Below are 27,550 nucleotides of genomic sequence, written 5' to 3' on the forward strand. Positions count from 1 at the left end.
GTCTCCATCTATATTCGGAAAGAGTAACCGTGTGTAAAAATCAGATGGAGGTGACGACAAGAAATATGGAAAAAGCAAGAGGCCCACAGCACATTTAACAGTACACTGCCTGCTAGTAGAATCTGCTTTGATTTACCAAACAGTGGGAATGAGATCGGTGGAACATTTAACCCCATCTTCAAGCTCTATATGTGTGGAAGGGATCTGGATTGATACGATGAAGCTGCTTTTAAACATGGAGGTGTACTTGGAGATGACAAAGACCCTCCATTTGACCTCTACAGAAGGAAAGGGAAAGGGGATGGGATTTGATATACTGCCTTTCTGTGGTTTTTGCAACTACGTGGAGGGGCATAATCGAAAGGGGCACCGCGAAGGGGTGGGGAAACTCATATTATCGAGACAAGATAGGTGTCCATCTTTCGTTTCGATAATACGATCGGGGACGCCCAAATTGAGAAATTTAGGTCAACCTTAGAGATGACCGTCCTTAGAGATGGTCGTCCCTGATTTTCACCGATAATGGAAACCGAGGACGCCCATCTCAGAAATGACCAAATCCAATCCATTTGGTCATGGGAGAAGCCAGCATTCGTAGTGCACTGGTCCCCCTGACATGCCAAGACACCAACCGGGCACCCTAGGGGGCACTGCAGTGGACGTCACAAATTGCTCCCAGGTGCATAGCTCCCTTACCTTGGGTACTGAGCCCCCCAATTCCCCCCAAAACCCACTACCAACAACTGTACACCACTACCATAGCCCTAAGGGGTGAAGGGGGGCACCTAGATGTGGGCACAGTGGGTTTGTGGTGGGTTTTGAAGGGCTCACATTTACCACCACAAGTGTAACAGGTAGGGGGGGATGGGCCTGGGTCCACCTGCCTGAAGTGCATTGCACCCACAAAAACTGCTCCAGGGACCTGCATACTGCTGTCATGGAGCTGGGTATGACATTTCAGGCTGGCATAGAGGCTGGCAAAAAATAATTTTAAAGATGTTTTTTGAGGATCAGAGGGGGTTAGTGACCACTGGGGGAGTAAAGGGAGGTCATCCCCGATTCTCTCCAGTGGTCATCTGGTCAGTTCGGGCACCTTTTTGAGGCTTGGTCGTAACAAAAAAATGGACCAAGTGAAGTTGCCCAAGTGCTCGTCAGGGACGCCCTTCTTTTTTCCATTATCGGTCAAGGACGCCCATGTGTTAGGCACGCCCCAGTCCCGCCTTCGCTACGCTTCCGAAACGCTCCCGTGAACTTTGGTCGTCCCCGCAACAGAAAGCAGTGGAGGACGCCCAAAATCGACTTTCGATTATGCCGATTTGGGCGACCCTGGGAGAAGGACGCCCGTCTCCCAATTTGTGTCGAAAGATGGGCGCCCTTCTCTTTCGAAAATAAGCCTGATAGTATATACAGGTACTTATTTGTACCTGGGGCAATGGAGGGTTAAGTGATTTGCCCAGAGTCACAAGCAGCTGCAGTGGGAATTGAACCCAGTTCCCCAGGATCAAAGTCCACTGCACTAACCATTAGAAGTCACTTTATCGCTCAGTGTCTGTCACTGACTCTCTGTGTGATCTTGCGAGTCACTTTCTCTCCCTGTGCTTTGGTTTCCCCTTCTTTTAGAGGTTAAGAATACATTGGGATCCATTATAAATTCTAAACTGTTGGTATTATACGATTTCTAATTGTTTTTCAGTTCTTAATAATGGCATGTGATCCACAGGAAAAATATTTCCTAATCTGTGAAATCTAGTGAGATCGTCTCGCTTCTCCCAGAAGTTTTCTCAGATGCGAAATGCACCCGCTAAATGCATTTGTTAGATCTTGGATTCATATATCTCAGATTTAGACAGCCAAGAGAGCACATGATTACTGGATCTGCAGCAGTAACTGCTACAGAACAATCCCATGCATTCCACATAAGCAAACACAGGGCCCTTTTTCTAAGCTGCGTAGATGTCTATGTAAGCCCAATGCACGCCAAATTGGAGATACCACCCGGCTACCAAGTCAATTACCATGTCAATTTTGGCGTGCGTCCGCTATGCATGCCTGAAAAATATTTTTTATTTTCTGGCGTGCAGCAGCTACGTGCGTCAAGTGGCATTTGACACGCGTAGACCGTTACTGCCCAGTTACTGCGCGAGACGTTACCGCTACGTCAATGGCGTGCGGTAAGTTCTCAGACCCCAAAATGGACGTGCGGCAATTTTCATCTTGCCGCACGTCCATTTTCGCAAAAATTGTAAAAAAGGCATTTTTTTTGTAAGTGCGCTGAAAACGAATTCTGCGTGAGCCCAAAACATGCGTCTATATTACCGCAGGCCATCTTTCAGTAAAAGGACCCCATAAGTAGCAACCACAGAGATTATGCCCACATGACCAAATTATTTCCGCTGTTGTGACGGTACAAACATTTCTACGGTGTTCCACTGTGGACAGAGTCGAAGACTGCACAGTCTCTTAGGCCCCCTTTTACTAAGGCGTGCTCACGTTTTTAGGGCGCGCTATAATTGTAAGCGCACTAAACGTTAGAGACGCCCATAGGAATGCCTCTAACATTTAGCACGCCTACAATTTTAGCTAAAAACGTGAGCGCGCCTTAGTAAAAGGGGGACTTAATCTGCTGTACAATTACTTACGGAAGGTACCAAAAGGGATCAAGGTTATCTCTAACGCTCTTCGCAAATGGTATTTCTAGAGCTGTAAGCCATGATTCAAAGCTGCGGTGGGCAGTGAAAGAATTTGGAAGGATGGATTCAGTGGTGTGCTGGAGCAGGCTCTCACAGGCTCGCAAGAGCCGGTTGTTAAGTTTTTAAGACTTTTGGGAGCCGGTTGTTAAAGTAGGGCCCTCCATGGCTACTTTAACAACTGGCTCCCAAAATGTGGGTTGGGCCCCCTGCTGAATTCTCTTTTACTTTGCTGGTGGGGATGCTGAGCCCTGCCAGCCAAGTAAATAGACTGCTGCTGCTCCCAGCTCCTTGTTTCCAGCTCTGAGCAGCAGGCTGGGACTTCTCCAGCATGTGTGAGAAGTTTCAGCATGTTGCTCAGAGCAAGACGTTGGGAGTAGTGGCAGTCCATTTATTGGTTGCCAGCAAAGGTATGCCTATTGTGCCCACACAAAGGGAGGGAGGAGAGAGAGAGGCAAGTGTTGCTCCCCCCTCCCTCCACCCGGCCACCCTTGGCCCAACTGCAGAGCTGGCTACGTCCGGAGAAAGAGCCTGTTGTTAAAAATTTACCAGCACACCCCTGGATGGATTATAGCGACAGAAGCAGTGCAGCTTACTTATGGATTTATTGGGATTGCCAGGTGAGAAAGCAGAATAGCAAGTTAGCAAGTGGGGTACACCAGACTGTGCAGGTGACGTGGGAGATGCTTCAGGTGTATCCCAGGAAGGAAGTAAACAGGGTCACGCCAAGCAAAAACACGCTTACAATTTAAGAGTCGGGGAACAGCAGGAACCCAGAGAAAATGCTGTCTGCTCCGTCGCCTCCCACCAGGTGATTCTTCTCTGTGGGTTCTAGCCACACAGGCTCACCTGCTTCCAAGTGCAACACCACCCCGCCAGTGGTGACCTGATAGATTTTGTTCACAAAGTCACAGAAAGTGACAACCTTCGTACCTTTCCCTACGCCCTTCATAATATTTATGCAAAGGTTGCCCTTGGAGGTAGCATGGTACGTGAAGTAGTAGAGGCCGGGGATCTGGCAGATGAACTTTGAATTCTGAGGACTGTAATGGCCATTCTCGTTGGTGATCACTCGGTCAAATCGAATCGGCTGATCCCTTCTTGGTAGAATCGAGCCGACCTTGGACATGGAGAAAGCCGACTTCAGGGTGGTTTTGTAGTCACCGGATTCACCTTTGACACCCTTTGGCCCTACAGGGCCCTGAGCTCCAGGTGGACCTTCAGGGCCCTTAGGTCCAACTTTTCCAGGGTTTCCATGGCTTCCTTGCTCTCCCGTCTCACCTTGTTCTGCAAAATCACCAAGCTGCCCAGGAGGACCTGGTTACAAAATAAAAGGGAAAAGCAGAGAAAAATTCAGTACAGGTACAGGTTAGAAAGAGGAATTATATATACAGCCGCACCCTGGTGAGTGCCGTGAGATGGCAAAGGGTCAGACACTGACCCTCCTTAAACGGCTTCTGTATTCTTTCAGTAGCTCAGGAGGTGACCAGGGTTCAGGTAAATGGGGCCTGAATATTTGCTTAATGGCCAGTGAGTTTCAGGTGAACATTTGCAATGTGAATTTAAAGTGTTCGTTTCTTCATCACACACACAGCTTTTTGTAGTGATGGAGTCTACCCAGCAGTAATCGGGCAGTGCCAATTACCGCCTGGTTAGCACCACGCGGTAGAAAAAAAATTATGTTCTGCCACACGTCTTGAACACGCATAGAAATTAAAATTACCACCAGGGGCACGTGGTAGCCAGGTGCTAGTTCTCATTTGACATGTGTTCTACGCACATAGATACCCTACACGTCTTAGTAAAAGGGGCCCCTAAGTGCCTTGATGCTGTGCACTACGCGTTAATTCTAGAATGGTATATGGGCGCCCAGATTCTGTTACAGAATGCCGGCATAAGTTGGCATCGGCGCATGTACATTCAGGCACTCCCAATTACGCCATGTCGATAGCAGCAGAAGCATAGGATGTTATAATGCCGTTGTATCGCTCCATGGTGCGACCGCACCTTGAGTATTGTGTTCAATTCTGGTCGCCACATCTCAAGAAAGATATAGTAGAATTGGAAAAGGTGCAGTGAAGCGCGACTAAAATGATAGCAGACTCACAAAAACAGAAGCCTCCACGGCCGCGTCGCTGATCTGCAAGGGCAGGTTTCTACATGGAATGTTGCTAGTGGAGGAGTAGCCTAGTGGTTAGTGCAGCGGACTCTGATTCTGGGGAACTGAGTTCAATTCCCACTGCAGCTCCTTGTGACTCTGGGCAAGTCACTTAACCCTCCATTGCCCCTGGTACAAAATAAGTACCTGAATATATGTAAACCGCTTTGAATGTAGTTGCAAAAACCTCAGAAAGGCGGTATATCAAGTCCCATTTCCCTTTCCCTTATGACATCACAATATCAGAAGTGAGCCAAGTATCGGGCAATCAAGCCATTGTGACATCACTGATGAGGTTGGGTCATTGGTGGAATGAGTGGAGGAGTAGCCTAGTGGTTAGTGCAGTGGACTTTGATCCTGGGGAACTGGGTTCGATTCCCACTGCAGCTCCTTGTGACTCTGGGCAAGTCACTTAACCCTCCATTGCCCCTGGTACAAAATAAGTACCTGAATATTTGTAAACCGCTTTGAATGTAGTTGCAAAATACCACAGAAAGGCAGTATATCAAGTCCCATTTCCTTTCCCTTCCCTTCCCTATGCAGGTCATTCCTGTGTGCTAAGGCCATTTTAACTGCAGGGGTAAAATGGTCGATTTTTCTATTTTCCCCATTAATGGCCACGTGCAAATTTTTCCATTCACGCATGGCTATTAGCCCGTAAGCCCCTACTGTCACCTGTTATGAAGGTAGTAAGAGCTCACGCGCTAACCCCACGTTGTTCGGCTAGCGCTTGGAAATGTAGCTGTGTTAACTTGATAGCGCAGAACACGACCACTCTCTGCTCCCAGACTCCAATGGTACTGTGGTAAGCATGCGTTAGTGCGTACCACAGCTTAGTAAACAGGACCCTAAGGCAGTTACGTGATTACATTATACAATACTCTGAGTGCACAAGTCACACTTAGGTGTGTAATTGTGCATTATGGAGGTAACTATAAAGTTAAGCACCAGGATTGCACATGGAATTGCTTTTATAGAATAGATTATAAGTCCACATTTATGCACTTAACTTTAGGAGCGAGCAGTTACGCTAGCTCAAATGCTCGCACCTGGGTTTCTGACTTAGATTGGCCACTGCTGGAAGCAGGATACTACTGGGCTAGATGGACCATTGGTTATTCTTATGTACCAGCCTGACACACCCTCCACCCGCCCATGTTCTTCCCAGGTCCACAACCCCTTACACTTGCAAGTGATGGTTTCTGGACCTTCAGCTTTTAGAATGGGAACTAATGGCAGTTAATTGAAGTACAGATTAGTGCTTCTTAAGCCCAATTATTGGTATTTATTGCTAATTAAGTGCCTTAAGTTACATGCTGAACTTACCCTATTCTGTAACTGTATGCCCCATTGTGCATCTAACTTTGGTTGCCATTTCTCATACTATAACAGGACATGTTTAGCCATATGGTAACAGCGGTTATGGGTTTAAAAAAGGTTTGGACAAAAAAAAGGTTTGGACAAATTCCTGGAGGAAAAGTCCATAGTCTGCTATTGAGACAGACATGGGAAGCAACTGCTTGCCCTGGGATTTGTAGTATGGAATGTTGCTACTCTGAGATTCTGCATGGAATGTTGTCACTCTTTAGGATTCCGGAATCTTGCTATTCTCTGGGGTTCTACATGGAATGTTGCTACGCTTTGAGATTTTGCATGGAATCTTGTCACTTTTTAGGATTCCGGAATCTTGCTATTCTCTGGGGTTCTACATGGAATGTTGCTACTCTGAGATTCTGCATGGAATCTTGTCACTCTTTAGGATTCCGGAATCTTGCTATTCTCTGGGGTTCTACATGGAATGTTGCTACGCTTTGAGATTTTGCATGGAATCTTGTCACTTTTTAGGATTCCAGAATCTTGCTATTCTCTGGGGTTCTACATGGAATGTTGCTACGCTTTGAGATTTTGCATGGAATCTTGTCACTTTTTAGGATTCCAGAATCTTGCTATTCTCTGGAGTTCTACATGGAATGTTGCTACTCTTTGAGATTTTGCATGGAATCTTGTCACTTTTTAGGATTCCAGAGTCTTGCTATTCTTTGGGATTCTACATGGAATGTTGCTACGATTTGGGTTTCTGCCATGTACATGTGACTTGGCTTGGCCACTGTTTGGAAAACAGCATACTGGACTAGATGGACCACTGGTCTGACCCATGGCTACTCTTATGTTCTTATGCACTCCTACCCTAGCTAAGATAATGTTCAAACACCTTTCTGATCTCATTTGCAACTTTCTTTACATTAGTCCCTTATTTTCTTACTCCTGTTACTTTCTTTTCTGTCTATATATTCCATCTTTGCTTACACCCTATGCTATTTAAATGTTTTATTGTGTATTGTGTTGACATTGTAATGTATTATATTATGCCATACTTTGTACTGTTGTTTAAATATTTTTACTGCTGTAATTGTCTATTGCTTATGTTTGCCTTATTCTTGCTGTACACTGCCTTGAGTGAATTGCTTTAAAAAGGCAGTAAATAAATCTTAATAAATAAATAAACAGTAAATAAAATTTCTAGAATGTGGGGGTATATGTACCTCTGTTCTAGTATTCCACAACATGCCTAAACGATGTTTAACTTTAGGCAGTTATAAAATGAGCAGGAAAATGCACGGTTAGGAAACGAATCAAACACACTGCCCAGTACACGTTCGGCACATTTTCTCCTGTTTTCACTTGTTGTTAATATGTTAACAGATAATCTTACTTCCCTGGCTGTTTCCCCCCTTACCTACGTCTCCTTTGCTTCCTACAACTCCGTCTTTGCCATCTTTTCCGGGTGCTCCTGGCCTTCCTGGAATACCAGGCATGCCTGGGGGACTGTTGCAGGTCTGTGTGGCAGCTACTGTGACCGAAGCCAGGAGGATTATCATCACTCTTGTCATCTTCTCTCTTTCAAACATATTCCCGGTCGCTCTGGGACTGCACAAGAGAAACCAAAGCAGCAAGGAAAGAGGAATTCAACACAGTTTCAGACGAGAACACTTTGATGCTTTTTAGTTTAACAAAAATGCTTTTTGGTTTTGAGCATTTTCTTGGTGATATTAGGGGTTTCCCAACCCCACCCACACCTTGGATCAGGTAAAATAAATCATTTGATAAAAATGGGGTTGTAGAAGTTGGTGTCCTTCCTGTGAGTTCTAAATCATATTACCTCAGTTAACTACTATAAAAATTAATGTGATTAGTTTTCATAACCCTGATTCAATTTAAAGGGGGAAAAAATCAGGGGACTGGCCCTAAGGGGTGTAAATTAGTTTGCTGGGTTGGTACCAGTAGGCTACAACTTGTTGGAAATGGGTTAGTTCATGGCATTCTGCTGCCTGAGGCAAGGTATAGTAACATAGTAGATGATGACAGAGAAAGACCTGTACGGTCCATCCAGTCTGCCCAACAAGATAAACTCATATGTGCTACTTTATGTGTATACCTGACCTTGATTTGTATCTGCCATTTTCAGGGCACAGACTGTAGAAGTCTGCCCAACACTAGCCCCGCCTCCCAACCACTAGCCCCCCCCCCCCACCGGCTCTGCCACCCAATCTCCGCTAAGTACCCAATCTCCGCTAAAGTAATACTTCTACCAAGGTACCCAAAAAGGAGAAGGGTTCCCTTCAGGTCAGGTCAGGGATGAGGTGGGAAGGGGCCCCTCCCACGTCAAACACTGGGCAGACAGTTGCCCCAAGAAAAAAAGAATAGAACTTATATATTCCCAGGATATATAATAGAATAAAGAAAATCGTGCAATCCTTGGTTATACTCAGCAAATATTGTACCAGTTAAATTATATAATCTAAAACTGAAATATAAAAATAATGAACCCTGACCCTGCACACTGGACTGTCATGGTGTTAAATGTAAGCCCATATTCTGTGTGTCCACTGAAGCTCCCCCTTCATCCATCAATGGGTACAGAACAGACCTAGACCATTTCCCCATAAAACCTACCCCACAAAAGGGACTGTGAGGTTGCTGGCAAAGAGAAAAAGGGACAATTCACTACTACTACTACTTATCATTTCTATAGCACTACTGGACGTACACAGCACTGTACACTTGAACACGAAGAGACAGTCCCTGCTCAACAGAGCTTACAATCTAATTAGGACAGACAAACAGGACAAATAAGGGATAAGGACAAAGAGTAGCAAGATTCCGGAATCCCAAAGAGTAGCAGGATTCCGTGCAGAATTCCAAAGAGTAGCAAGATTCTGGAATCCGAAACACTACTACTACTACTTATCATTTCTATAGCGCTACTAGACGTATGCAGCACTGTACACTGGGCATGAAGAGACAGTCCCTGCTCAACAGAGTTTACAATCTAATTAGGACAGACAAACAGGACAAATAAGGGATAAGGTCAAAGAGTAGCAAGATTCCGGAATATCAAAGACTACTACTATTACTACTACTTATCATTTCTATAGTGCTACTAGACGTATGCAGCGCTGTACACTGGACATGAAGAGACAGTCCCTGCTCGACAGAGCTTACAATCTAATTAGGACAGACAAACAGGACAAACAAGGGATAAGGACAAAGCGTAGCAGGATTCCGGAATCCCAAAGAGTAGCAAGATTCTGGAATCTCAAAGACAACTACTATTACTACTACTTATAATTTCTATAGTGCTACTAGATGTATGCAGCACTGTACACTGGACATGAAGAGACAGTCCCTGCTCAACAGAGTTTACAATCTAATTAGGACAGACAAACAGGACAAATAAGGGATAAGGGAATTACTAAGATGGGAATGATAAAACATGGGTACTGAACAAATGAGTAAAGGTTAGGAGTTAAAAGCAGCATCAAAAAGGTGGGCTTTTAGCCAAGATTTGAAGATGGCCAGAGATGGAGTTTGTCAAGAAAATTGCGTTTTGATCATGGGATTAAGAAATTACGACATGGAAGTCACGGAAGGAACACGTTTTTAAAATGCAAACTTCTAAGTTATTGTCAAATTGTTTCCTGGTCTTGACTTTCCAACTTCCATCTCAAAGCAGTCTGGAACCTGTTCAGCCATGTTAGTTCCTAAGTGATTTTCTTCAAGGGACTGTTTGCTTTGCTTTCAAATGCACATCCTGCTTGAATTCTGTTACTTACTAGTCTGATAGATGAAAACTGAAAAAATGACAAGAGCACCCACCAGCTGAAGTTAGAAAGCCGGCATTATTTCAATCCAAATGCTATTTCGAGATTGAAGAAAAAGCAAGATTAGAAAAGTGCATTGCCTCTACCTCTTACCCTCTACTTCTTTGTATCCCCTCCCCTCCCTCTCCCCAGTAGTTCCTCTGATCCAGTCTTCATATTAAAAGAATCATTTCCATCTTCTCTTAGGGTCTACCACCTCTCACATCTCAGATTTTGTCCAAATCCGTCCACCTGTTTCGTCATTGATAGTTGGTCATAGACAGTGCGTTTTTTCTAGCAAAAAAGGTGCCGGTACTCAAATGCCAGGGCACCCTTCAGGGGTGGGGGTGATCACTGAGGGACCCACCCCACAATGGCCAGGCTCCCTGCAACCAGTCACAGAATCTATGACAAGGCAGAATTGGTGTGTAGAGCCTGAGCTCTTTCATTCAAACTTGGGGACCATGGGTCAATTTTAGCCCTGGTCATAGATAGACGGATGAATATGACTTGTCCAGAAGTAGTTCATTTGTTTTTCTTTAGCAAAAATTTCCTAAAGTAAAGACTCGATATTCTGAGACAGATGTTTTGATGAGGTTAAGGAAGATGAGAAACATGAAGGTCAGTTTTCTAGTAAGGATTTAACTCCCTGCAACATCCAGGCAGGGGAAAAAGAAAAGAACCCCCCCCCCCCCCAAACCTAATTGAAATAGTGCTCTGGAACTTTAGTCTACCTTTTCAAGTCTGCCCTGAGGGAGCCCAAGATCCCAGAGGCTGTTAAATACCCAGGCACCGAGATTTTGAGAAATTGCAGCACCTAAGCAGGAACCTGTCCCTAGCGGGCGCTGAATCATGTATGACGACCCAGCAGCATATGAAGAAACATCAGGGACCTACAGAGTGAGGGAGACACTGGACAGTCCACATGAAATCAGAAGCAACGAAGCAAAGAAAATACATTTTGCATTTGAGACGTTAACCTACCTCTCAGGGACAAGAAACCCCAGAATTTAAGAGTAAACAGGAATTTTTTTTAAAAAATTCTTTCTGGCTAGTATTTCTTTGGTTTACTGAACAACGTCCCTGTCCTGCCTTTACTGTATTTGCAATACTGATTCTTACCTTGTTGTCACCCTGAAGCTGATGGTTGATAAATACAACAACTGGAATCATGCAGCTCCCTACAATGCTGCAAAAAAGCTCCTTACACAAGTGGGAAGTACAATCACAGGGCAGCAGAGAAAGGGAAGTTAAGCACAGATGGAGGGAAGATTCGTGTTAGCTACAAAAAAACACATTTTCTCTTCGTTTTCTCAGCACACAGGCAGTTTCAGATTCCCCTTTTTTTTTCTGGAAACTTTCCAATCTGGATTTGCCAACACAGGGTGATGATATTTTGAAAAATTGCAGCTCTCAGCAGCTGCTACGGGAACAATATTGTTCAATTCACATTTCTGTGAATGACAGGGGTCAGTTTCTCATAAAGTTCCTGATTTCATAAGTACGTGGGTACTTTTAAGGTCACAAAAAAAGAAGCAACCTGGGTGTTTGGTGGTTGGAAGTTATTTAGGGAGAATACTGGATAACGTTAGCTGTTTGGTAGTCAGATGGTGTGCAGTCAGGGCACAGGACAACATTAAGTGTTTGGCGGTTGGGTGGACATTGGGTGACAGATGGTTGAATGGTTTGCAGTGAGGAGTCAGTCTAACGGCATTAGGAGTTGATGGTTGGATGGTATGTGATGAAGAAGCAAGACAGTTGGGTGATATGTACAGAGGACACAGAACAGTACTAGGTGTTTGGTGGTTGGGTGGTGTGTAGTGAGGACATAGGACAGAGTTGGGTGTTTGGTGGTTGAGTATTGTGTAGTGAGGACACAGGACAGAATTGGGTGTTTGATGGTTGAGTGTTGTGTAGTGAGGACACAGGACAGAGTTGGGTGTTTGGTGGTTGAGTGTTGTGTAGTGAGGACACAGGACAGAATTGGGTGTTTGGTGGTTGAGTGGTGTCTAGTGAGGACACAAGACAGAATTGGGTGGTTGGTGGTTGGGTATTAAAGGTACAGAACATGGTTGGGTGATATGTACAGAGGACACAGGACAGAATTGGGTGTTGGGTGGTTGAGTGTTGTGTAGTGAGGACACAGGACAGAGTTGGGTGGTTGTTGGTTGGATGATGTGTAGTGGGGACACAGGACAGTACTGAGTTTTTGGTGGTTGGGTGGCTCACTACAGAAGCAGGATAAAATTGCTTCATATTTTTGTTGAATTACATTGGCTACCTATAGAGGCGAGGATTATGTTCAAATTCTTTTGCTTTATAAACATTCAGTATATAAATGGTGAACGGCCAATTTATTTAATGGATCATATGGAATTTATTTCCAATAATAGGGCTAGATATTCATTTCACAATTCACTTCATCCTTCCATCTATTAAGGGAGTAAAGAGATTTAAAATGTTTGACACACTTCTTGCAGATCAAATATCAAGGTCCTGGTCTGATTTTAATATTTGTTTTGCTGCTCAGTTACCTTTTTTTTCTTATTTAAGAAAAAAGTAAAAACCTTTCATATGACTACGCTCGTGGGTCAGCGGGTAGCATGCACACCTGGGCAGCTATTGCTGAACCTCCCGGGATCAGGCAGGGGAACGTTATCAAGGGGCAACCTATTATTCTGTAAATTGACCTTGCTGGCGAAGAAGTGCATTCTGCTATACTGGACGACAGATACGGGGGCCCGAATATTGGCACTGGCGGAACCTAATTAATCAATTGGTGGTGTGGGAGGCAAAAGAAGCTAGGAGTGGCCCCCCAAAAAAGAATGGCATTTCTGAAGATATGGGGCGGCTACTTGGATTCGTTGACTCCTAGGAGTGGGAATTTAATCCTTAAGGTGCTGTAGTAGATGGTAGACGACTGGGGTAGTCACCGGCATGGGTGGAACTGGGGGAGGGAGGAGGGGAGGCTGGGGGGGGGGGGTGGAATCACTGAAGAGAATGAATACGTTGAGGACAAGAGCCAGCCATATGGCAACACAAAGTATGGTATACACTACACGTTTAAGTTACTTAGTTCCAAACGGGGACTAACATGATATGTTGGGGGAGGGTCCAGCGCTTCGAACTCCCTCATCAATGTATTTACTTATTTTGGCCTTCAAGTGGGAACTTCGTCAGGACTTGATACCATCTATGTAGGTTGGACACTGCTTTTGTACGAGAGGGTTGAGGGGGTGGTGGAGGGTACTCAAGGGGGGGGGGGGGCAAAGAAAATGAACCACTTGGTCAAAAATATGGTTGTAATGTTTTATTGCTGTTCAATAAAAAAATGTTTAAACATAAAAGTAAAAACCTTTCTTTTTAAAGAAGTTTGTTATAATGCCGTTGTTTCGCTCCGTGGTGCGACCGCACCTTGAGTATTGTGTTCAATTCTGGTCGCCGCATCTCAAGAAAGATACAGTGGAATTGGAAAAGGTGCAGCGAAGGGCGACTAAAATGATAGCGGGGATGGGACGACTTCCCTATGAAGAAAGACTAAGGAGGCTAGGGCTATTCAGCTTGGAGAAGAGACAGCTGAGGGGAGACATGATAGAGGTATATAAAATAATGAGTGGAGTGGAACAGGTGGATATGAAGCGTCTGTTCACGCTTTCCAAAAATACTAGGACTAGGGGGCATGCGATGAAACTACAGTGTAGTAAATTTAAAACAAATCGGAGAAAATCTTTCTTCACCCAACGCGTAATTAAACTCTGGAATTCGTTGCCGGAGAACGTGGTGAAGGCGGTTAGCTTGGCAGAGTTTAAAAAGGGGTTAGACGGTTTCCTAAAGGACAAGTCCATAAACCGCTACTAAATGGACTTGGGAAAAATCCACAATTCCAGGAATAACATGTATAGAATGTTTGTACGTTTGGGAAGCTTGCCAGGTGCCCTTGGCCTGGATTGGCCGCTGTCGTGGACAGGATGCTGGGCTCGGTGGACCTTTGGTCTTTTCCCAGTGTGGCATTACTTATGTATTTATTAATTCTTGAATAAGATTCTCTTGTTTTTTTATTATTATAAACTAAGAACCTGAATATATCAGCAGTATAGAAGGTATATTGTAATATAATGTAATGGTGTGGACACAGGACAGCGCTGGGTGGTTCAAAATATGGTTTTTCTCTTCAAATACCTTCCTGTTTAATGTTTCTTTTCTTAGATTGTCCCTGAAGTGCTCCTTTCTCCAATAACCATTTAATTTCTGTAAGTGATGCAGATTTAATGATTATTGGCAACAAACATCAATATATATAAATGGCGAGTGTCATACTCACTCGCAAAGGCGCAGTAGAGACCCTCTCTGCCCCGCCCCCGCGTCAATACATGATGACGAGGGCGGAACAGAGAGGGTCTCTACTGTGCATTTGCGAGGGACACCGCCGTCGCAAACGCTCCCCCCACCCGGAGTCGCCGCCGCCACCCACCTTACACCCGGTCGGGCCCTCGCTCCGCTATTGAAACAGCGAGGGCACGCAGCACACAGCTCTACTGCTGAGCTGCCGTCAGCCTTCCTTCTTCTTCTCTGCCTGTGTCCCACCCTCGACGACGTTACGTCACATGAGGGCGGGACACAGGCAGAGAAGAAGGAAGGCCACGGCAGCTCAGCAGTAGAGCTGTGTGCTGCGTGCCCTCGCTGTTTCAATAGCGGAGCGAGGGCCCGACCGGGTGGAAGGTGGGTGGCGACGGATCCGGGGGTGGGGGACAAACTCGGAGGGGGAGCGGCAGCGGCGAATTCGGCGGCGGGGTGGGGGGCCTTTCAACCCCCCCCCCTATACTAGCCCGTTTTGACGGGCTGAACGGCTAGTTAACTTATAAGACCCACATTTACTCTGCAAATAAAGTCATATAGCTAATCAAGAAATCTATTAAGTTATGTCCAATAAAAGTTATCATCTTATTTTCTTTTCCATGTTTTATTTTGTTTGATTTCTATTGATAACCTTAAGAGTGGACTAACACAGTTACCACACCTCTCAGTCATATAGCAGAAATGTGTAAACTGGTATATGAGGAATGAATCCCTTTGCAGTAAGTCTGTTTCTACTGGCAGTACAGAATGAGTTTATCTTGAAACTGTCACTCGTCTTTTCATGGCAATACGAGCTTCAGTTTTTCCAAATTTGCCTTGCTTGATTCTATTTGGTTCCTTATAATGCAGTTGAGTGAGGAGATAGATTAGTGTGTGTGGTTTGCATGGGGGGGGGGGGGGGGGTCTGTTTCAACTTGGGCTGAGACATGCAATTGCCTTTTCTACGCACCCATGTCCAACCTCCTTCTCCAAGCCTTCAATAGGATCCTGGAGGTTCTTCCATTTTTTTTTTGTTACATTTGTACCCTGCGCTTTCCCACTCATGGCAGGCTCAATGCAGCTTACATGGGGCAATGGAGGGTTAAGTGACTTGCCCAGAGTCACAAGGAGCTGCCTGTGCCTGAAGTGGGAATCGAACTCAGCTCCTCAGGACCAAAGTCCACCACCCTAACCACTAGGCCACTCCTCCACTGTTGCTACTATTTGAGATTCTACATGGAATGTTGCTATTCCACTAGCAACATTCCATGTAGAAGTCGGCCCGTGCAGATCACCTATGTGGCTGCGCAGGCTTCTGCTTCTGTGAGTCTGACGTCCTGCAGGACGTCAGACTCACAGAAGCAGAAGCCTGCGCAGCCTTCTACATGGAATGTTGCTAGTGGAATAGCAACATTCCATGTAGAATCTCCAATAGTATCTATTTTATTTTTGTTACATTTGTACCCTGTGCTTTCCCACTCATGGCAGGCTCAATGCGGCTTACATGGGACAATGGAGGGTTAAGTGACTTGCCCAGAGTCACAAGGAGCTGCCTGTGCCTGAAGTGGGAATCAAACTCAGTTCCTCAGTTCCCCAGGACCAAAGCCCACCACCCTAACCACTAGGCCTGGGGAGAGGGAAGGGAATATTATTGCCAACCAGTGAGGGGTTGATTGAATTATAAACAATTGCAATGCAAGACTGTAGTTGAGTGTGAAATATGCTTTCCTCTGACATATTCTGTCTTCTGGACTTCAAACCCCCCCCCCCCCCTCCCCCCCGGTGCTATCTTCTAAGATGGATATAGTGAGACGCAGAAGCACATGCAGACCAGCCCATAATCTAGTGGTGAAAACAGGGGAAACTAGGGCTGAGAGATCCCACTCCTGTTCTCTTTGAAGTTAGGCAAGTTGTTTCACCCTCTGTTGTCTCAGGCACAAGGTGATTAGGGTCTGATTTAGTAACACAAGTGATGCTCATATGGGTTAATATTTAGCTTGCGTTAGTTGGTGTTTTTTTTTTTTAAATGCTGGCTGCCAAAGGCTTTTTCTATCCAAATATTCAGTGATGGACCTTACCCACCTTCCAGCAAAGAATATCTGGGTATGTCCAGCCACTGGGAATTATCAGAGTACTGGCCGATATTCAGTCTGGTGCCCGGACAACTAAGGTTAGGACCAAGGAGGTTTAATTGACAGGAAATGGTGGGAGCACACTTGGCCCATTATCTGAAGCCAGTAGGTGGAGCTTGCCGCCACACAAAGTAATGTATTTTGAGTGTATCAAGATGGCGGCTGTGCATAGGGAGCAATTAAACCTCCTTGGGTGTAGACGGCTTCAGCATTGTCACATGATGCCATCTCCTGTCAGTCAAACCTCTTGGTTAGGTAGCCTTCTTGCTGGCCTAACTTTATCTGGGCATTTACCTGGGTAGTGGGACTGAATATTGCTAGTAAACTACTAAGTCCTGACACTGCCCGGCTCCTCCCCAGACCACCATGAGTGTCACGGTCTGTTAAGTGCTGCTGAATATTAGCTGGGGAGACAGACGGCAGGATTTAATCAGGTAGGGGCCGTCCTGCTGGGTTAAATCCCTTTTGAGCATTGATCCATTAGTAAGTAAGGCCAAATGACAATGATGAGGCCTGTGCTAAGTTGCATTAATGCCAACTGTAGCCCCTGGAGCGGGGAAATGCTTCCTGTATTTGAATGCAATGTTCTGAAGTTTAAAATTGACTTGGGGGAAAATCCACTGCTTATTTCTGGGATAAGCAGCATAAAAGGTTTTGTACTTTTTTGGGATCTTGCCAGGTATCTGTGACCAGGATTGGCACTGTTGGAAACAGGATGCTGGGTGTGAGGGACCTTTGGTCTGTCCCTGTGTGATAATACTTATGTGCCTTGAGAAACCAATGAAAAGGGGTGAGTCAAATCTAAGTAAATACTGTCAGATGCAGAGAAGAGGTTTTGGATGTAGCCAGTTCGTTTTTTCTAGCAAAAACAGTGCTGGTACTGAAATGCTAGGCCACCCTTCAAGGGTGGGGTGATCACTGAGGGACCCACCCCACAATAGCCAGGCCCCCTGGAGCCAGTCACAGAATCTATGACAAGGCAGAATTGGTGTGTAGAGCCTGAGCTCTTTCATTAAAACTTGGGGACCATGGGTCAATTTTAGCAGACAATGGAAAAGGTGCCGGCACTCAGTACCCCCAAGTACCCCCTCAAAAAAGCCCTTCTAAAGAGTGACAAGATTCCATGCAGAATCTCAAAGACTAGCAACATTCCATCTAGAACCCCAAAGAATAGCAAGATTCTGGAATCCTAAAGAGCAGTGTGTTTTTTCTAGCGAAAAAGGTGCTGGTACTCAAATGCCAGGCCACCCTTCAGGGGTGGGGTGATCACTGAGGGACCCACCCCACAATAGCCAGGCCCCCTGCAACCTGTCACAGAATCTATGACAAGGTAGAATTGGTGTGTAGAGCCTCAGCTCTTCATTAAAACTTGGGGTCCATGGGTCAATTTAGCAGACATTGGAAAAGGTGCCGGTACTCAGTACCCCCTCAAAAAGCCCTGGATGTAGCTCACACCTTTTCTAGTTGTAGCTGAAGGTGAGTTATATTTAGGAAGCTTCCTGTCCACAAAGGATTTGCACCTGAGGCAATGGAGGGTTAAGTGACTGGGTCAAAATCACACAGCACCACAGTGGAATGTGAATTACTCTTCCCTGATTCATGGGCCACTCCTGTGAGTTATTCAGAAGTATGACATGTAAAAGTGTGACTTGGTTTGTAGGGTAGAACAGTGGGAAGATTAAGTTATTTCCAGTAAACCCTCAGGGCTCAGGAACTTCAAATAATTATCCCATCTGCGTCTTTCCCACAGCAGAACCCTGATAAATGCTAGACAGCCTCCCTCCAAGAAAGGTTTGTGACTTGTGACCCAGACTACCCAAAAAAACACATCTCTTTCAGTATACTGAGAAACTTTATTCGTATTTATGAAAAGAATGAGTATTGTAGAGTTTAACTGACGATACACAGACAAAATACATGTACAATATCTGTGGCCCATCACAAGGAGTTTATAGTTTACATTGAGTATGAAATAATAGCGATGGCCCTCTCCTTCCCTAGGTCAAGACCACCACCTTCCGCAATTCCTCATTTCTGGGCGCTTACAGTACACGAGCTAGGTTAGGAGTCCAAATGCGAATATGATAAAAACTCAGAACTCACAGGAAGCGAAAGAGATCCACAAGCAGGATTACTATGTTTCTACGCAACAGGTAATCAATAGAAATAAACCAAAATAAAACATGGAAAAGAAAATAAGATGATACCTTTTTTATTGGACATAATACATTTCTTGATTAGCTTTTGAAGGTTGCCCTTCTTCGTCAGATCGGAAATAAGCAAATGTTGGTAGATGACAGTATATATGAGTGAAACATCAAAGCATTTCAGTGATAGTCTAACAGGTAGTCACCTATCCATCCCCATCCTGTTAGACTATCACTGAAATGCTTTGATGTTTCACTCATATATACTGTCATCTACCAACATTTGCTTATTTCCGATCTGACGAAGAAGGGCAACCTTCGAAAGCTAATTAAGAAATGTATTAAGTTATGTCCAATAAAAAAGGTATCAACTTATTTTCTTTTCCATGTTTTTATTTTGTTTTATTTCTATTGATTACCTTTAAAAGTGGACTAACACGGCTACCACACTTCGCTACGTAACAGGAAAAACAAAGGGGATGATATTCTGGATAAGAGTGGCGAGAGGGATAAACAGTGAAACTAACCAGATTGTCAAACAAACAACAAGGCCGTTGGTCCGCCAGATCCACTATGGAAGATAAAACAGTGAGGCAGACCTATAAAAAACCCCCCCAATGTCTTTATTAGTAGATTAAAAGCTCCCAGATGTTCAACATAAAATGCCCGACATGGCCATGTTTCGCCAGTATAAAAACGGCTGGGTCACCAGCTGATTTAAAACCACAGCGTTTTTTTTGGAGAGACTATTCCCAGAATCCAGCTTTTCTATGTTTTAACAGCCACACCAGCTGTTGGCTATTTTTGAAGTTTTAAATCAGCTGGTGACCCACTGCCCCTAAAGCAGCCATTTTTATACTGGCGAAACATGGCCATGCCGTGCATTTTATGTTGAACATCTGGGAGCTTTTAATCCACTAATAAGACACTGTTTTTTTTTTGCAAGGTCTGCCTCATTGTTTTAACTCACTAGATCATGCCACCAAATACGTCCTCTCACTGCCTCGGTACCACCCAATCAGTGCCATGGGCGGAGCTTGGGTGGAGCCGGACAGATACCTAACTGGCTGCCCTAACGTTATCTGACCTGTTCTCCGGTTAGTGGTCTGAATATGTTTATGCTTAAAAATATTTAACGTAGCACCTTTCAATGGGTGCAATCGAAGCCCATAACTGCAGAGCACTTCTGGGTTGGCGCAGAAACCGAATATTTAACACCGGCTGAACAATAGCTGCATTTCCTGCCAACCGGCCCTGAATATCAGGTTTTATTTTAACTGCAGCGGCTGCCCCAGTTAACTGGTCAGCAGAGGATGGGCGTTCGGTGCTCTCGCTCTTTCCATGGTTTAAGGTTTTCTCTATGAATTGGGTGCCGGCTGGCTCTGGATCATCAGGAATAAGCTAACCCAATCTTCATTGTGCCCCACCGTATGCGGGAATTTGTAATTTTGATTTTCTTAGGAAACTCGATGGGAAAATTGTAACTCCAAGTACCAGAATGCAACGGGGGGGGGGGGGGGGTTGAGAGGAAAACCAGGACTGGGTTAGCTTGCTCCTTATGACATGGAGCCAGTTGGTAACTCTGCCCCATTGAGGTCTCTGGATGGCTCGGGCAGCTTGTCTGGCCTTCTGTTTCATTGGTTAACTATAAGTGTGTGAAACGGTGCCCTGTGGATAATGAAAAATATGAGATACACTTCACTGGCGGACTCTTTCTAAGGAGTAGTTTTAGAATGACCTGTGTGGAAGGTCTACTTGTACATGGGCCATTGAAGCTGTCACATAAGCGAGTGATGTTCCAAACAGGAGAAAAGGAGACAGAGCCTTTCCGCTAGTCAGGGAAGAGAAGAAACCCAGAGAAAACACTATCAGCGTTTTCCTTGCCCACCATCCCATTAAACTCATTGACGGCCAGCCAGACCTGCTGGCCTTCAACCAGGCGCAGCAGCACCCCACCTGAGGATACCTGTTGCTCATTGGACCTATGGTCACAGAAGGTGGCCTTCTTCTCACCATCAACGTATAGGATGACGCAGAGGTTGTAGGTTAGTGAGGTATGGTATACAAAATAGTAAAGACCAGAGATGTGGCAGGTGAACTTGCCCGTGGTCTTGTCATAATGGTTGTTTATGTTGCTGATCTCCCGGGTGAATATGACAGGGGAGTTCTTGGCGGGGTATTCTGCTGTCAGTCTGGTCACAGTGAATGCTGATTGGTATCGGTGTTTATGACTTCCGGGCTCGCCAGGCTCTCCTTTAGGACCAGGGGTTCCTTTCTGCCCTGCAAGGCCAGGAGGCCCCATGGGACCATTCTTTCCTCGTGGACCAGGCACCCCTCTCTCTCCTTTCTCACCCTTTGCCCCACTGGTTCCAGGAGTGGCCGGGGCACCTGTTGGATTCAAAGAGGTTGGTTAATAACATATTGAACAACGGTGTCTCCAGATTCCCACACCAATGGTCTTACTTGTTGAGGGCACAGTCCCAAAGTGAGAAATGAAATCAGTCTTTATGCCTATGATACCATGAGTGAGGGTGGGAGTAGGCCTTCACAATAACACAACTGGGCAAGGTTGTGAACATGAAATAAATGTTTTATTAACTTAAATCTGGGGCATGTTGCTTTACAGGCAAAGGTAAGGTCTCTTATCTTCAGAGGGGGAAAAAAAGTCTTAGCATTGGGCCTGTACCCACACAGGGCCCTAAATACAGTCTACGGCCTGTGACAGCCACTCCTCATGCACAATTTGTAGTTTCTCTGTTCCTCTCTTTGGAATTTCAGGTCTGGCCCTAGCCAGACCTCAGAATGAGGCTCACAAATCCTCACATAAAAGGTGTCTGCTGGGGCTTTGGTTCTTCCTTCCCTGGGATCTCCTCAACCTCAGCCTAGCCCTGTCTTTTAAACTCCCAGATATTGACTCCACCCCTCCCAGCTCACTTACTCCCGGGGCGGGACTGGTGCTCTTAAGGTGGCCCAGGTTATTCAGAGAGGAAGTTTTCCTAAGGGTGAGGGGCAGTGTTCTATAAACCCCCTCATAATGCCCATTATTGCTTCTCTGTTTGCAGGGGGCACCAACCAGACATTCAATGGGTGTCAATTGTGATGATTTTCTTTTGTGGGAATCGATGAAACAAGGCACCAGATAGTCATCACTGCTTTTTGTTATTATTGACCTGGGAGGAGAAAGGCCCAACCAGCAAGGCACCCATCAAGATGGGAATCTCAGCCTACTGAGAAGTCACAGAGGTCCACTAAAACCTTAGCAGCATAAGACCTCTCCTCTGGTTTCCACAGGTGGTCATGACAGTGGTACCTAAGTGGGATTGAATAAGAGTCACTTGGATGCCATCACTGCCATGAAGTTCTTACTGTATCTAGAGTGAGACCTTCACATTGGCAGCCCCTTTTCAACGCTCACGTTAAGGACTCTGGAGGCAGCTCCAAAACTAGAGCTGCCTTCACTGTACTATCTTAGCATAACCTGAAACGTTGTGATTCGATTGCTGAAAATCATTTGAAAATGCCCAACTCCTGAATGACACACTCAGTTTTGGGTATTTCCTTCTGAACGTTCTTCAACCCATCAACAGGGCTTTTAGGTATAAGGGCCTGAACTATCGGTGGCTTCCCTTTCCACATACTGGGTAGCAGAAAGAGATCTAACCATTTGGGTTGGATAATTTTCCAGACCATAGTTGTTTATCCTGTAAGAACATTCCAGTCACAAGTACGCATTTCCCTGAGACAAAAAGGAGAACCAGGAAAGCTATGTGTGGGGAAAATGAATAGAATCCCAGAATGCATAGGGTTGAGAAGCTCTAGATGGTTGAGGGAAATGTCTGAGTGTCTTCAGATAAATTTCATGGAAGATGAACGAGCTATGCATTGAGGAGCTATAGATTTAGTGGTTTGCAAGAACAGGCAGCATACGTTCTTGGCTTTTAAGAGTTTAGTGGGTAGAAGCTGTCTTTTAGATTTAGCTCACACATTTTCAGATGTAGCTCAAGGTGACTAATATTCAGGCCCTCTAGGTATTTCACTGCCCCCTTGAGGGCTTTACCATCCTGAAGCAATGAAGGGTTAACTGAGCAGCAGTAGGATTTTAATCTCAGGTTCCCTGGTTATCAGCCTTCTGCTTTAACCACTAGGTCCGCGGTTCCCAAACCTGGTCCTGGAGGCATCCCAGCCAGTCAGGTTTTCAGGAAACCCATAATGAATATTCATGAGAGAGATCTGCATGCAAATCTATCTTATAAATATTCATTGTGGATATACTGGAAACCTTGACTGGCTGGGGTACCTCCAGGACTAGGTTTGGGAAGCACTGCACTAGGTGGCTCCTCCAGCTGAAACTGTAGGGCAGTGTTTCCCAAGTCCGGTCCTGGAGTACCTCTTGCCAGTCAGGTTTTCAGGATATCCACAATGAATGAGCATGAAAGAGACTGGAGGTAGTGTATGCAAATCAAGTTCATGCATATTCATTGTGGATATCCTGAAAATCTGACTGGCAAGGGGCACTCCAGGACCGGACTTGGGAAACACTGCTGTAGGGAACATAGGTGCCAGCTGTGTGGGTGCTTCAGCACCCTAACATTGAGCAAACTCTTTGACTGTTTCCAGGGAAGGATAATTTCCATTAAGTTTAGCACCCCGAATCCTACTGAAAAGTTGGCTTCAAGGGTAGGGAATGTCTTCATTCGGTCAAAGGAATCTGATGCTATGAGGACACTTACCTCGTTCACCTTTAGGGCCTTTCAGGCCATCTCTACCATCTCTGCCTGGCATCCCAGGAACACCCGGCAGCCCTGGGATCCCAAAGGTGTCACTTCTCACCCAGGTCACCAGATTCAGAAGAAGCAGAACCAGGCCCAGGAACATCGTAAGGCTTCTTCCCATCTTTATCCTAAAAAGAAAGGGAACAACAGGAGAAAAGCTGACACCTGCTTTAGAAGTAAGGAGTGAACTGGACGTTTGCGGATGTGGTATGTATCTTCTATCAGCTCGGACTAGGGAGCTCTAAAGGCTGGAACAGGAAGCGAGGTAAGTACCGGATACAACACATGCTACAGTACAACCTGCATTTACTCTCAAACGAACAGGGAACGGATTCCACTTGGTTTCCAACATGTTTTCCTCAATAGGTCTGAAATGCAAACTTATTTCAGAGAAAGTTAAGCGAGGGCTGCTCTATAAGTCAGTGGGCATGTGAGAAGTCTCTTATGGTATAACAAGAGGTCTCACTTCATGCTGAAAGGGTGAATGGATTGCAAACTGAAGACCTTTTCTAGCTGCTGTAATCAAGGTGAGATGAAATCTCTTGCATTATGGGGGACATTGTTCACATGATAACTTACTACAGGGTGTCTGCATAATTCACATTCTGAGGTGTTATATACTTAGGGTGAGTTATTAACTCCATCTTATGGGGGAGGGGAAGGGAAAATATTAGTCAGTCTTGGTTTTGCACGAAAATAGAGTTCGCAATTCCCAGTTGAGTCTGTTAAGGAAAACAGGGCTACATCTTCCATGCACGGAGTAGGGTCAAAACCTGGACCAGCTCAGCCTGTAACCCTGGACATGGAGCTGTATCGTCACTTTAGTTATGGTACTGTTAAAAACGTATTACTGGGAAATGTTGGGACCGACTATTTTTAAGGAGTGGAATGATCTTTGTCATAATAGGAATCATTCTTGTTTGGTTCCTTTATCACATTGTTATTATTGATTGCTTTTCATTACCCTTGTTCTTAAATACCTGAATTGTACTGTTTATCGATTTTTCTACCAATTTATATTGCGTATTCTCTATTTTAACTGGAATATTACTGTGTATTTCTTATTCCGGAAATGGCGATCGCCACTATGGTATTTGTAAGCCACATTGAACCTGCAAAGAGTTGGGGAAATGTGGGATATAAATGCAGAAAAATAAATAAATAGTCGTCCCATTGTACTCGGGGGGAGGAGGGGGGGGGGGAAGGGAGCAGAAGAGAATGGACACCCAACCTAGCAATGAGATGGGCTGAAACCGATGCATTTACACAGGTCATGAGCTGCAGCTGATCAGAAAATGGTGAGCAATTATTGCCAGATCCCAACTTAGCAAGAACAGTCTGGCAGGAAATATTCCTAAAGCCTGAATTTGAGTGACTTCAGGAGCGACATTTAGGTTAAGTGGCTTCATCTTGCCAAGCAAAGCCGCTCTCGGTTTATCTGAGTTTGCCCTGTAGCCCTTCATTCAGCCTGTCCAACCTTTTAACACTTACATTTCAGCCCTATGTGCTACAGCAAAAAGATGAGATGTACTGAGCCAACTTCCCCCGATTTCAGGCTGGTGCATCCCAGATGTTTCCAGCCTTTATGCTGAAAATGTCCCCCTCTTTTTCCTGCAAGCCCCTGCCTCTAAGCTCCCCAGTCTGAACATCTTATCTGATGGAGTTTTTTGGAGCCTGCCCTTATAGGACAGATGGGGGTGGGGGGGGGGGGGAGGAGACGCAGAGAGACAGATTTATAGAGAGTAAAAAAAAATAAATAGAGAAACATTTCAGTACAAAGACCATTCCAAAGGGGAAATAGGGAGAGAAAGGAAAAGGGAGAAATGCAAGAGGAAGGGTGAGAGGAAAAGTACACGGGAGAGATCAGATGTGGGGAGGGGTGGGGGGGGGGGGGGATTAGAGAAAGAAAGAAAAAGAGGGACCCGGAGATTCGGATCAAGTTTGAAACAGAACTTAAAAAGGATTGCGCATCAGATAAACAGTTTCTTGTTATCGAACAATCCAGCTCCAAGTATATTTACACTGTGAAAAATACCGCTGAAAACATAATCATTTCATTTTTCATCCAAAATAGCACAGTTCACTTCTATTTTCTGGCACTGCTTTCTCAGGAATCTGATAGATCCAGTTATGAAACTTACAGTTGAAAATGACTTAGACATAGAAACATGACGGCAGATAAAGGCCAAATGACCCATCCAGTCTGCCCATCCTCTGTAACCCCTAATTCTTCCTGTTCCTAAGCGATCCCACATGCTTATCCCATGCCTTTGTAAATTCTGGAACAGTCCTCGACTCCACCACCTCCACCGGGAGTCCATTCCACTCCTCCACCACCCTTTCTGTGAATAATACTTCCTTAGGTTACTCCTAAGCCTATTCCCTCTTAACTTTGTCATATGCCCCCCTCATTCCAGAGCTCTCCTTCATTGAAAACGTCTCTCTTCCTGTACATAAATGCCCTTGTCCTAGATTTTTCAGGACTAACAGAAGCCTCATCTCCTCAGGAGCCCCTCTTGAGAGAAAGAACAACCTGTGGGGATCTTCAGCTGATTATTGGGGAACCTGGATCTCTTACCTCAATCCTGCTGCGCTGGTCCTCGGCTCTTTGCTCAGGGGAAGCTTGTGGCAGGGCAGGCGATGAGCAGCTCCACAGTGACACAGTCACATGCTGAAACTACCATGAACGGGGAAGTGCTCAGGCCAGCAACGAGATCACCCAAAATAATCCTTAACTGCCCCCCCTCGCTCCCTATCTCAGGATTCAGGCCAAGTTTTAGATCCCCATTTGTGGCCATTTCTTCTCATGTCTGCAATGTCCTCCTGCTGTTAACAAACACAGGAAAACACTTCTTCCTCATCCCCAACTTCCTTACCAAAAAAGACACAGCCAGCATTTTGGGGGGGGATGTGTGCTGGTAATTCAGGGTCAGTAGCCTTTTCTCTTGTGGTTTATAAGGGATAATTGGTTACACTCAGCTAACCTGTGTGTCAGGTAACTCATGTAGGCCACCCCAATTTCAAAGGGAAAGTATGCAATGTTTTCAGTTTTAAAACTACCCCACTAAGAATAATACTCATCAAAATACAGAAAATGATGACAGATAAAGACCATATCAACCTTTGCTCTCAGAGACCCTATGTAATTGTCCCAGGCTTTCTTGATTTCCAGTACAGTCCTTGGCTCCACCACCTCCACTGGGAAGCCGTTTCATGAATTCACCAGAACTGAACACAACAGTGGCGTCCCTAGGGGCGCTGATACCCGGGGCGGATTGCCGATGTGCCCCGCCCCACCGGGTGCAGCGCCCCCCCCCGTGCAGCACGCCCCCGGCAAAAGGACACCCCCCACCCCGGCGAAAGAACCCCCTCCCCGCCGGGTGCATGCCGCTGGGGGGGTGCCGCGTGCCGGTCTGTCATTCGTTTCCATGCTCCCTCTGCCCAGGAACAGGAAGTAACCTGTTCCGGGGCAGAGGAAGCATGGAAACGAACGACGCCGGAGGGGGGGGGGGTCGCGCTGCACGGGGGGGGGGGGGGCGGGGCGCATCGGCGATCCGCTCTGAGTGTCAGCGCCCCTAGGAACGCCATTGTTGTGTTCAGTTCTGGAGGCCGTACCTTGCTAAGGATGTAAAAAAAATGGAAGTGGTGCAAAGAAAAGCTACGAGAATGGTATGGGATTTGCGTTACAAGACGTATGAGGAGAGACTTGCGGACCTGAACATGTATATTCTGGAAGAAAGGAGAAACAGGGTGATATGATACAGACGTTCAAATGTTTGAAAGGTATTAATCCGCAAACGAACCTTTTCCGGAGATGGGAGGGCAGTAGAACGAGAGGACATGATATGAGAGTGAAGGGGGGGCAGACTCAAGTAAAATGTCAGGAAGTATTTTTTCACGGAGAGAGTGGTAGATACTTGGAATGCCCTCCCGCGGGAGGTGGTGGAGATGAAAACGGTAGCGGAATTCAAGCATGTGTGGGATAAATATAAAGGAATCCTGTGCAGAAGGAATGGATCCTCAGAAGCTTAGCCGAGATTGGGAGGCGGGGCTGGTGTTTGGGTGGTGGGGCTAGTTCTGGGCAAGACTTCTACGGTCTGTGTCCTGAAAATGGCAGATACAAATCAAAGTCAGGTATACACAAGAAGTAGCACATATGAGTTTATCTTGTTGGGCAG

General features: G+C 45.5%; 2 protein-coding genes across 2 annotated transcripts in view; both read right to left on the reverse strand.

Moving 5' to 3' along the window:
* Nucleotides 1-3,177: 3,177 nt before the first annotated feature.
* C1QB (complement C1q B chain) lies at nt 3,178-11,264 on the reverse strand. Its single transcript, XM_030222438.1, has 3 exons — nt 11,109-11,264; nt 7,583-7,773; nt 3,178-4,004 (listed from the first exon to the last, which is right to left on the reverse strand). The coding sequence occupies exons 2-3, from the start codon at nt 7,752-7,754 to the stop codon at nt 3,436-3,438; spliced, it is 741 nt and encodes a 246-aa protein (XP_030078298.1). The 5' UTR covers nt 7,755-7,773; nt 11,109-11,264; the 3' UTR covers nt 3,178-3,435.
* Nucleotides 11,265-19,715: 8,451 nt separating this feature from the next.
* Nucleotides 19,716-27,550, reverse strand: part of LOC115482426 — a 28,480-nt gene continuing 20,645 nt past the window's right edge. The window contains exons 5-7 of the mRNA XM_030222173.1: nt 25,951-26,035; nt 23,331-23,500; nt 19,716-20,988 (exon numbers count right to left, since the gene is read on the reverse strand). Of these exons, the coding sequence (XP_030078033.1) occupies nt 20,432-20,988; nt 23,331-23,500; nt 25,951-26,035 (812 nt within the window). The 3' untranslated portion in view covers nt 19,716-20,431. The remainder of the gene's footprint in view (nt 20,989-23,330; nt 23,501-25,950; nt 26,036-27,550) is intronic.

Source organism: Microcaecilia unicolor, chromosome 13 (genome assembly GCF_901765095.1).
Source record: "Microcaecilia unicolor chromosome 13, aMicUni1.1, whole genome shotgun sequence".
In the NCBI taxonomy this organism is placed as follows: domain Eukaryota; kingdom Metazoa; phylum Chordata; class Amphibia; order Gymnophiona; family Siphonopidae; genus Microcaecilia; species Microcaecilia unicolor.